Raw genomic sequence first — 11901 nt, forward strand, 5'->3', positions numbered from 1 at the left:
GATGCTGAAAAATATGATTCACTGATGAGAAAAAGATCTGAATTTTGAGTTTATGATGGGCCTCCACCAGTTTACACCATAAAGCTAAAAACATTTCTGCTTCAGAAGTTTTCTAGGCTTTTCTCAAGTTTTGTTTTCGTCTCCGAAATCTGAGGATAATCTCAACTGTGAAGACTTTTCTTTATTATGATACTGAGGCTATTTTACATTGTTTTGTTTTTTGTGCCTAATTTGTCCTGCTTTAGGACAAATTATGTCTGCAACAATTTTAATAATTCAGTTAAATCCAAAAGTGCTTATTTATTCCAAAGGGAAATCAAATATTGTTAAAAGTAACAAGGATTTCTTCCACCAATTGTTGTAGATCTTAATGACTGTAGACAGGAAGGATCTGCTGTAGTAAAAGCCACTGAGTGAATAATTATTTGAAATTACATCCTCATAGTTTCATAACTTAAGTTTAGAATCACAGGCTTAAAATTAGCATCACAAATAAGCCCTTATTTAAGGGGGGACTTCCCTGCCCCACAGAAGGGGGCTTTGCCTTTTCAAACTAAATAGATTGTGCCCTTAAGGGTTTTGTAAATATATTATGTTGAATAAATATTAGGGATACTCTATTAACTTTGTGTATCATATTTAAAATATCTATCTAACCTCAATACAAATTAAAAGCGAACAATTTACAAATATCAAACTGTGGAAGATATTTCATTGGAAACCATTTTCTGGAGCTTGTTAAAGGGGAATTTTGTTGTTTTTTTACATTGGGCCCTTGATTTTACGTTATTCCATCATGCTCTACTCACACATATTAGTTTAGTGTCATTTGGAGCCGTTCTGAAGATATTCCATTAGGTTATATCCAAGTAAGGTCTTCCTATGGGCAACGACTTGAAGGCACAAACTAAACTGTTCATCATTTATTCTTTATGGTACGCCAGCATTCATAACATGTAGGCAAATCACTGTCCCCCTGACATCCACAGTTATGTTTTTTATATTTATATCTTTTAATAACAAAGCGGCTCGTGTATGAAGTCATCCGCGCGGCGGACGGGAGTTTAAAAACAAAAAACAAAACAACTTTATTTAACTTTACACCAGGTGGCTACGCTCTACCTCTTATTCATCCAGCTAGCTAATCGGAATCGTTCAATTCCATTTGGAGAGCGAGATCATCTGTGGTTGTAGCTCTAGACATCTTCCAGGCATGTGAGAAAAACTAGCAGCAGTTCAGCGGACAGGATGAATGAATGGTAGCCAGCGCGCCTAGATGACATCATACACACACCGCTTTGTTTTAAAAAAAAAACCTAGATATAGAAAATATAACGGCGGATGTCTGGGGGACAGTGATTTGCCTACATGTTATGAATGCTGGCGTACCATAAAGAATAAATGATGAACAGTTTAGTTTGTGCCTTCAAGTCGTTGCCCATAGGAAGACCTTACTTGGATATAACCTAACGGAATATTTTCAGAACGGCTCCAAATGACACAAAACTCATATGGGTGAGTAGAACATGATGTAATAACGTAAAATCAAGGGAACAATGTAAAAAAAACGGCCTTCCCCTTTAAGAGAGCGAACATGGACATGTAAAGGTGGCATTTTATGGAAAATTCCAGGTAAAGAGGAGTGCATTCTGGGAAAGATTAGCCACGCTATCTCTTTTAATCACAAAAATACAATGCTGAAGCCAATTTTAAATGTTTTCATTCTACCATTTTCTCTCTTTAAGATATCAGTAAGCAATGTCACCTTTGCTCTCTGAGAAAGTTAATATTTGCAGGAGGGTTACAAAATAATATTTTGTATAGGGATGCACGATATTGGGATTTTGGCCGATATCCGATATGCCGATATTTTAAAACTCATGTAGCCGATAACCGATATCGATACCGATGTTAAAGCTGGACAAAAATAAGTAGTCATTGAAAATAGTAGTTTTGTTATCCATTTCTGACACTTAGAAATAATATACTGAAATATATTTTCATATGCTGATATCAAATAGATTTTTAAAAACGCGGTATCGATCTATTTTACTTTCAAAATCTCGTGAAATTTCATCGTTCTGTTACAAACTCTCGTGATATTTTGCTAATTCATGTGAGCTTTTGTTAGTAAAATAGATCGATACCGCGTCAATATATCAACATGTAAAAATATGGCAACATTTTTTGAATTTTCGGGGGATTTCGTAGCATAACGATGACATATAGAAATATATTTCATTCGTAAAAGAGATTGATATGGTGTTTTTAAATGGCAATATAGCAGTATATGAAGATATTGTGATATTTTAATGTATCAATATTTTTTCCCCCGTCTTTAGAAGTTTTTAAGTCTGTAAAAAAGGAGTTTTTGAGGAAGAAGAAGAAGTAGTATTTATTTATTTATTTTTTTAGACTTTAGAAACTCAGAAGCTGATCAAATATCGGGTTAAATATCGGTGGGGTGGCCGATGTCCGATATTCAGTTTTAAGGCCGATACCGATAGGAGGCCGATTATATCGTGCATTCCTAATTTTGTATATTCTTATAACAACTAGAGAAACATGAATTTGGCCAAAATGGAGGTTTAAAGAGACCAGGAGCCAGCCATATTATTTTATTTCCTATTGCCTGTTTCAATAGTTTTTTGGCTCCAAAATGGTTAATCTGTTATAATCTTAAATATACAAAAATAAAAAGATGAATGATGGGTATTGTGGATGATTTTATTTTTTACCGTATGGTACCTTGAGGTGAACATACTTAATTAAAATTGCACCACAGATTTAAGTGAGTCGGTTTTTGCAAACAATTTATTTATTTATTTTTTTGCAAACCTGCACTGTTATTCAACTCTTTATGACATTTCTGGATTAAGAGGGAGATAAGAAAATAAGAATTGGAGGCAGAGATTTCTCTTTCTGTTCAGGCCAGTCATCCGTACAGGGCAATGGCTTTATATTTATCTGCTGCTCTGCTCTTCTCCCTGCGGTTGGATGGAGGATGGGGGGTGGGGTGGGGGGGAGAGCTTCATACTAGTCTCTTTTATGAAGCTTTAATCAAATTGCTTCTGACATGCTGTGTGCACAATGCCCTGCAAGCCAAGTGAGCTGAAACTGCAGCCAAAAGAGCTCTTCCCCACTGCTGTCCTTTTAATGAGAAATCTGAGGGCAGATGTAAGCGGGCGAAGGTGAGAGCATCCTGTTTATTCAGCTGAGCACAGGACACTCTATTTTTTAGTGCTGGTTCAACCATGGTCAACAACAGGCAGCGTAACAATGAAAAAATGTGGACGGTCGTGATCGGTCGAGGGCACTTTTAAAGCATGCCATATAAGCACTAGTGGCTTGTTCCTTTCCCAGCTCAGTGTAGGCAGCGTGCTATAAAATAAAACAAATATTTCAGTTAGTGTGCCACACTTACACCACATGTGAACATTACTTTATAAGTGGGTAATTAAGTGTGTATTCTGTACTGATGCTGGTTTCCCTCCTGTTGCAGTACACCATGCTGTCTGGGCAGGTTCCTTTTCAGTGTCAGGAGAAGAGCCTGATCCATACGAGTGCTGAGGAGATCATGCACAAAATCAAACAAGGAGATTTCTCTTTTGGAGGTGAGGCCTGGAGAAATGTATCCCAGCAGGCTAAAGACCTGATACAAGGTGAGTCTGTTTCCTCTTCACCGCTGCTTTGACCTAAACATGTTTTTTTTTTTTTTTTGTAACACTAATGAAAAGTACATAGATTTAATTAAGTACTTTGCATTGAAATTGTAGTTTAACCTTTGGAACATTTTCACATTTCGTCATTTTCAACAAACTCACTTCAGTCTCTTTTACAGGGACAGATTAATGCGAAATGGTTCATATTTTTGAAGTGGAAAAAAAAAGGTTTCCATTGTTTTCCAGCAAAGTTTAAGGAGAGTTTGTTTGGACACTCTCTCCAGGCAACCTGGCTCAAAATGCACCAGACTAGGCCTTTCTAACACACAAATCTACTTGAATTTGACTCATTTCCTCATGGTTACTGGTTGTGTGTTTAGAGTTGTTGTAATGCTGAAATTTGAACATCCGTCCAATCCTTTTATCCCTCTATCAGGGTTTCTTCTAAGATTGTCTTGCATTTAGCTTCATCCCATCTTCCCAATAACTCTAACCAGCTTCTTTCTCCTTGGTAAAGAAAAAAACACCACGTTATGATCCTTCCACCATCGTGTCACTGGGGTGGTGGAGGGTGAGGCGTTACTCTTCCATCATACTTAGGATTTTACGTTCAGGCCAAACTGTTCTGTTTAGTCTAATCTAATGTGCATCGTCTTTCACCTTTCAGAAGTGTAAACTCAGCATTTGCAATGCTTTGTTCAGCAGGGGCTTTCACCTTACCACTCTTCCAAAGCCATACTGTGGGAGATTTACACCTTCCTACCCTGTTTGTTATCAACATGATGGAATGAATAACAATATCTTAAACAAAAAGTGCTGTTTTCTAACATAATCCATGACCTCTCTGCCATCTTCCTTGGTCGCCATGATGCTGTTCGTTCACTAAAGTTCTCCAACAAACCTTTTTGGTTTAGAGACAGATGAGCTGTACTCACACTGACATTATTTTTATAAATTCTGAAGCCAATAATTGCCTTTGATTTTAATCTTGGAGTATCGAGGTAAAGGAATCAATCCTGACGCTCATCTTTTGTATAAAAACAAACATCAGAGCTAAGCATCATTTCCTTCCCCCTCACTATTTCCACTACCTGATCTTAGTGACATCACATCTGAAGATTATTTTTGTGATGTGATCAAATTCAGTAAAAGTATTTTCAGAGCTGGGATATTGGTGTGTTTGCAGCCTCACAGATAAGAAACCCAGATTTTAACTTAGACAAAGAAATGCTGTCGAAACAGGAAGTTTGTCCTTATCTGAACTTCAGTGAAGCGTTCACCTCTTCAAGCAGTAGCTTCACATAGTGAATTATATATTAATGGGATTAACTCACTACAAGTATCTCAGTAATGAAGAACACTGATAAAGATTTTTCTTGCTCGGTTTGTAATTACAATTCTCATATTTTATTTATCTGCTAAAACTCAGTATCCTAACTATCATGTTTGTTGTTGTTGTTTTTTCATTTACTGGAGCACCTAGCTCTATGTTTTACCTTTTTTTTTTTGCAAGTATCTTCTTAAGTTGCATTTATTTTGAGTAAACATTTTCGCTGTAATGATTAGGGGTGTAAATCACATCCATCATGGCGATTCGATTCAGTATCGATTTCCTGACCCAACGATTCGATTATTTCTGATACTCAAGAATACACCACGATACGATTCGATTAATTGGTTCATTTATTTTATTTTATTTTTTTTTACACCTTACAGGCTGGACAATGTTTCAAATTTGAAATAAATGAATGAAAGCTGTAATATCTTTATGCATTTTTTTGAGAAACAACAGCAAATAACAGAAGTAGAAAAGTTGTACTCCACCTATTCCTATTAAAACCTCATTCACTGAAAAATAGTAATGCCCCTGTGTTATAGATTCTGAAAGGCCTTGCATCAAAAATACTGCACAAAATCAGTGCAATGAGTGCAATGCAATACCTTGACTCCAGACGTCCCGCCCCCTCCACAGACGCTCCGCTGCACCTCTCCCAAATTGTAGCTGACCGCAGACAGTGCTGCAGACAGGAGGCCGGCTTGGTTTGTTTTTATGACTGAAATTGTGGGAAACAACTTGTGAAGTTTGACCCGCTAGAAGAGCGAGGTGCGCAAGAATGCTGGGACCCTTTTTCAACCTGGATCTCCGCTCTTTTTGGCCCTCATGTCCCTCCGTCGTCGGACTAAACTCGCCCCCACTTCCTCACCGCCTCGGCCGTATCTAGACTCACAGCATATAGCGCAAACCACGCTTCAATATTGAGCATAAATCAAAAATGTCTGTGTCAACACACTGCTGAAAGAGTATAAACAGGAAGCGAGGTAGGAGGGCAAAATAGGTTTAGCGCCACCGCAGCACGGGAGGGAGAATTACATCCAGGAGCAAATGGATAAAAATAGACCGGAGGAAAAAAAAACATGAATCGATACTTTTGCAGACGTATTGATCCATCGGATCGTCGGCTGTTGGATCGATGCAATGATACAAAACGATTATTATTTACACCCCTAGTAATGAGTACAGTTTAGAGAAGCCTTCTCTTTAGAATGGCGTGTTACAGACTGCATCGGATGGACAGCATGATGCCTTTATACCAATCAGCTATAGATAATCGTCGCATTTTTTTGATCATGTTTGACAATTCAGACCCAGTTTTTCAATTGTATATTAATTATTCCAGAGATCAAGTATTGTTTTTCCTCGAAATTTGCTTTATTTTGAAAATTTAACGTGTTTTTAAAGGCAACACTGTAGTATAAGTACGTGATCATTTCCATTCTCTCCTCCATAAATCCCTTACCTATTCAAGTGATACAGGCAACACATTTGAAACCCCTTTAGAAACAGGCCTACTAGTCCTGCCACAATCAACTGTATCCTGTACTTGTATATCACCTTTTCCCAAGGAGTTAAACTCTACATTCAGTCATTCACCCATTCTACAAGCTGCATTGTAGCCACAGTTGCAATGGGTCCCACAGTCAGAAGTAAGGCTGCCATACATGGGCGCCACTGGCTCTGCTTGTCATCTATAAAATGTTTTGTGACATAATATTAAAAAAAATCCTATTTCTCTCAAAACCTAATATACTTATGATATTCTTACACATATTTACTAAACATCTAATGCTTTATTCGTTTGAATTTTAATCCAGTTAAAGATCAAATTAAGTACACATCATAATCCCTATCACTGCTCCCTGCTTCCTCTTAGCCAATAGGACCATTTAAACACCTCTGCAATGGATAAACTGTTTGAATTTGGGAAGAACTTATTCAGAGGACTCCCACATGACCTGCCTTCTTCTTTCATGTGTTAAGCGAATTATCTGGGTCTTTTTTTGCTGCAGAGCTCCTGACCGTGGATCCAGACAAGAGGATTAAGATGTGCGGCCTGCGCTACAACGCCTGGCTCCAGGACGACAGCCAGCTGTCCTCCAACCCACTCATGACCCCAGACATTCTGGGCTCCTCCACTGCCACCGTTCACACTTGCGTCAAAGCCACCTTTAATGTAAGAAAGCAATGATAACCAGTAAGAAACTTGCACAAAAAACTGTATACTATTTTTAAATATTAAACGTATAAGAGTAGAAGATCGAGAAACCCAACATAAGAAGTTTGAAGCAATGTATATTTGGTCGTTTGTTTTGTAAAACTAAATATTGCTAAAAGTTTGGGTTCTGTATCTTCCATCGTTGCACATCTAAAGATCTTTAATTATAGTAATAGTCTGATTATCTGGAGGATTCACCTTTTTATACATGATTCTGTGTTTATCTGAACTATTCTAGTTATTAATAGTTTTAGTGTATCTGATTTGCCTTGTATTTAGTTCAATTTTAACCAATTTCCCCAGACCTGCAAAGAAAGGACATTCCCAAAGCGTTAGAGTTAGTTTTCTGCATCACATGGCTGTATGCTAAACTGTGTTTACTGTAAAAAAAAAAAAAAAAAAAAGGCATTTTAAACAAAGAAGCAATTTTTAAATATATGTTGATGTAAAAAAAAAAAAGGTTAGACCAATAATAAAAGTGCCGGTATCTAGAATAATTAACACAAGAGATTGTTAGAAAAAGAACATCTAAATAACCCTCCCACTTTCTTTTTTTTTTAGGCATTTAACAAATGTAAACGAGAAGGTTTCCGCCTACAAACGGTGGACAAGGCGCCACTAGCCAAGAGGAGGAAAATGAAAAAGACAAGTACCAGCACAGAGACCCGCAGCAGTTCCAGCGAGAGCACCCATTCCTCTTCCTCCCAGTCTCAAGAGAAGACATTAACAGAGGGCGAACCCAATCCACAGCCTTCCAACAGCCCTCCTGTTACCGCGGCAGGGACCGAAGAGACGGACTCTGGAGAACAGACCACACTTTCAGCCTTTCACTTCACAGAAGGACAGTGAGATAAATCCACATTCAGTCTTATTGATGGACTGTGGATCCAACTGATGACAGCTCTCCTCTTTGTCTTCATCCCTGGCAATTTTCTGCCTCCAGCTCTATTGCATGGACGCCTGCATGTCACCAGAATCGAGCATGCAGCAGGTGCAGAAGCTTGCACTGTAAGACAAATCAATCAATCATCTTTAGCAATAGCCTCTCATTTCTTTTTCTCTGACTTTCACGCTTCCTCCATATCAATCAGGGACTGAACCAGGCAGAATTTATCATTGTCTTAAGGGCTGCCCCACTGTTTCCAGTCCAGCAAGATGGAAGGGAGAGACATCTTTGTACTCATCATAAAAGCAGGAGCTCTGTCCTCTCCTCGTTCTCTGTATTTGTCCACGTCTCTAGGTGATGTTTTTTTTAAAGGGAAACTCGTAGTATTTAAACCTTAGTGGCTTTGTATTTTTTGTCAAACAGAAAGAAGATGCGTAGTGAAACCTTGGGACAAATTGCTTCTTTAAGAAGTCTCTGTGAGATGGAGCTTTTATTTATATGTAAATTTTAGACTGTAGTGTATTTATGAAAGGCTATATTGTTAACTTATTTATGGTTCCAAATGAGCCTGAAAGAAATATTGGATGCAGTAAGGCTTTAAAAATAGTATCATGAAAGAAATAACCCTAAAAATGTGTGCATTTAAGGCACCTTGGAAACCATTTAAGAAAGAACGCCATCTGTAGTTTTATCAGTTTGAGAGCTCTGCAGCCCGCTGGGATGCCACCCTGAGAGCAGAGATTATTTAGAGTTGTTGCTCCCTCCTAACAATGTGTTAGCTCTTCATAACCTAGCATGGCTTGCTGTTAATGTGCTCCTATCTTCAGATCAGCAGCATTTAGCACAATAGCGGGATTAAACTTTTGTTGCACTGTGTTGGACGCAATTGTGTGCTTCCTACTACAGCCAGTTAGATCTTTGGCCCAAATGAAAAACCAAGATCTGCCCAATATGATACGAAGTCGTAACTCCCTCCTACTGAGGACTGAAATGGGCAGGTTTAAGCGGCCTCCTGTTCAGAAATGATTAAACAAATTAACAGGAAGTTTCAAGAATCAAGTAATGTCCACTTTCCAGCTATGAGTGTAGAGGTGGGGATTTTTAAGGGTTGTGCTTGAAAAACAAACAAAAAAAGAAAATCAAGCCGCTTTCTTAAGTATTTAAAATCATTTTCTATCTGATTAAGTTTTCAGATCGCTTCTGGTCTTTGATGCTTGCTCAATCGATCATGTCCCGTTTCATGTATGAAACAAGGAGCTGTGCAGATCTCTGGTTCGTGCCAAATTTCAGTGCAGGTTATAATGTGAACTGAAATATAAATTTTTCTCCCCTTTTATTTATGGCCTCAAAGGCCGAATCCTACTTGATCCAGCTTGCATTTGTTTACTTGCACATTTAAAGTCCCTGAATCAAATTGGGACCTCTTTTTTTCCTGATTTATTATAAACGTACCAAACCCAGTTTTACTGGAGATGCTTAAGTTAGAGATGTGTGCTCGACCTACTATTTCTGTTTTTTTCTGCTGATGCTGATTTCTAGCTAACTACAATTTCTTTATAAATAGCTAAAAAAAAAAAAGCAAGAACAGCAGTGAAAATATCTCCTTTTTTAGCTTTCTTGTCATGTGAGAATATCAGAGTTTAAAACAAAGCAAAATGATAACTGATTCTAAATGTTAAACTCTTTTAGCATGATCACCATAAAAAAAACAGGCTCTGGATGTGTTTCCTAGAAGATGTAGAACACTGACATTTCCATATTAGATAAAGGTTGAAAGCTAAGCAAGGTCAAACAGAGTAATGACTGGTTCTCTGGTCAGCCTTTCTGTTACTTCCTGAAAGTCTTGCTCTCTCTTTGTGTTGCTGCCTGAATGAACCGTACTGAATTAAACAGGGTAGGTCTCAAATAGAGCTTATTTGGATTGAAAAGAGAGAGATCTTTAATTGTTCCTGCTCATAATCCATGAGTAGAGCTTGATGTTGATAGCAGACATTGATCTTGGTGGTAAAGACGTGGCACACATAGGGACACAGAAAAAAGAAGCTGATTTAATCACTGAAGAGTCAGACTTCTTTACATGTGGTGTCTATTTAAATCCCCTTTTTCTTTATCTTCCCATTTCTGTGCTTCACCACCTTCCTGCTACGGAAAACGGCTAACTTTGAGCGCCCTTCATTCAGTAATTGCATTCACACCAAAGAGTGGTGGTGGTGTTGTCCTGACCTTGTAGCACTCAGTATGGTGCATTCACTGAGCGAGAAAAGGTGGAATTTTTGAGCCTCCCACTGCTCAGTAGACACAAAGCTTAAAAGTTCAACCAATTGCGTTAACCCTTTGATATCTCTGCATCTTTATATTCATCTTAGCCTAAATATAACAAAATCCCAGTGTTTTAATCAATATATTTGGCAATTTTAATACTAGATATTATGTGTGTCTTTCTGCTATGAAGTTAAATGCTGTATTTTATTGATTTATATACAGGGTATATAAATTAACTGGCAGTCAAATGTGAAATATTATCCCTGAGCTTGACTATTGTGTTTATTCAAACGCGCTCTCACCATTGGCCATTTTTATGCACTTCGAATCTGAACCAAAGCATTAACTTAAAGGTAGCTGCTTTTAAACTGCATGAAAAAATATTTTCTTTCATGCCTGAAACTATGCATCTCTTTTTGCCGCTGCGTTGCTTTTATCCTTTAAAGAAAAGATCAGACCGAATGGGTTTAAACAGAAAATGGCATAGCACAATGTACATGTACGGTGCTTTTTCATTTTTCATCCAATAGCATCAACCATAAAAGATGAAGCAAAGTGGGGATCTGTTGCCCTTTATAAAAAAAAAAAAAAAAAAGCCGGGATCCTTGAAACTAAACACTACAAAGCTCTCGTCTAAGTTAGCTCGCATGAGTTCCCCGTAGCTGCCTCATTAAGCCTCTTCTTTTGTTTGGGTGTATTAATAGCTCAAGTGGAGGAAGAGGAAGAGTGTCCTATATTGAGCTCTCCTCTGGGAGCCGTGCTCTATTAACTGATGTGCTGCGCCGCTGTTTGTTCCAAAGAAAATACCGTACTCCACTCCGTCTCTATGGGGCCAAGCTTCACTTTGTAGGGAACAGAACAGTGCGTCACATTAAAGGAAGCGTTTGGCTCTGACGTCTCCTTGGGGATGATTCTCAAACTCGCCACCCCCTGCTTACCGCCCCTTTTGATGAGCAGCTTGTTTGCTGTCCTGCTATAAAATATAAAAGAGACGGCGATGAAGAGTAACGCAGTACTTTGTTGTGTTTGATGCGCTTGTAAGATGAATTACATTTCCTCCAGTGCTTCCTCTGTTTTGCAGTTAAAAACATCAAACCTGATGGAGCTAATCTTTTTATTTTTTTACGGTGACATTTTAAAATCCAAGCACTGTTACAAGGAAGTTCTTTGAACCTTTTATTAATGACTGAGGTTACGTGTTCTGGTGTTAAGGAAACTGCTTTAGATCATTTCTCTGTGATTCTGTAACAAGCATTGGGTTTTCTTAGGCACTGAAAGCACAGCTTTGCTGTAGATTGTTGGACAAATCCTTTGATTTGATTTTATTAAACGAGGTAACACATAAGTATACAGAGAGCTGATGATGGTGCCGAAGTGCCCAGACTTATTTTAATGTTTTGAAATAGCATGGCCCTTTAATGAAGTGATTCTCCTACCAGAAGTACTTGAGGACACCTTGAAAAACTACAGTAGTATTTATTTTATTTGCCTCAGGAAAAAAAAAGGGGGATTGTAGAAATGCAAGAGGCTTATTCTG

General features: G+C 38.1%; 1 protein-coding gene across 1 annotated transcript in view; it reads left to right on the forward strand.

Annotated features, from left to right (window-relative positions):
- Window positions 1–10969, forward strand: part of rps6ka5 (ribosomal protein S6 kinase, polypeptide 5) — a 51625-nt gene extending 40656 nt beyond the window's left edge. Inside the window, exons 15-17 of the mRNA XM_038293378.1 lie at window positions 3503–3662; window positions 7011–7174; window positions 7778–10969. Of these exons, the coding sequence (XP_038149306.1) occupies window positions 3503–3662; window positions 7011–7174; window positions 7778–8065 (612 nt within the window). The 3' untranslated portion in view covers window positions 8066–10969. The remainder of the gene's footprint in view (window positions 1–3502; window positions 3663–7010; window positions 7175–7777) is intronic.
- Window positions 10970–11901: the final 932 nt, after the last annotated feature.

The sequence above is a fragment of the Cyprinodon tularosa genome, unplaced genomic scaffold (genome assembly GCF_016077235.1).
Source record: "Cyprinodon tularosa strain WSP-4 unplaced genomic scaffold, ASM1607723v1 ctg325, whole genome shotgun sequence".
Lineage (NCBI taxonomy): Eukaryota > Metazoa > Chordata > Actinopteri > Cyprinodontiformes > Cyprinodontidae > Cyprinodon > Cyprinodon tularosa.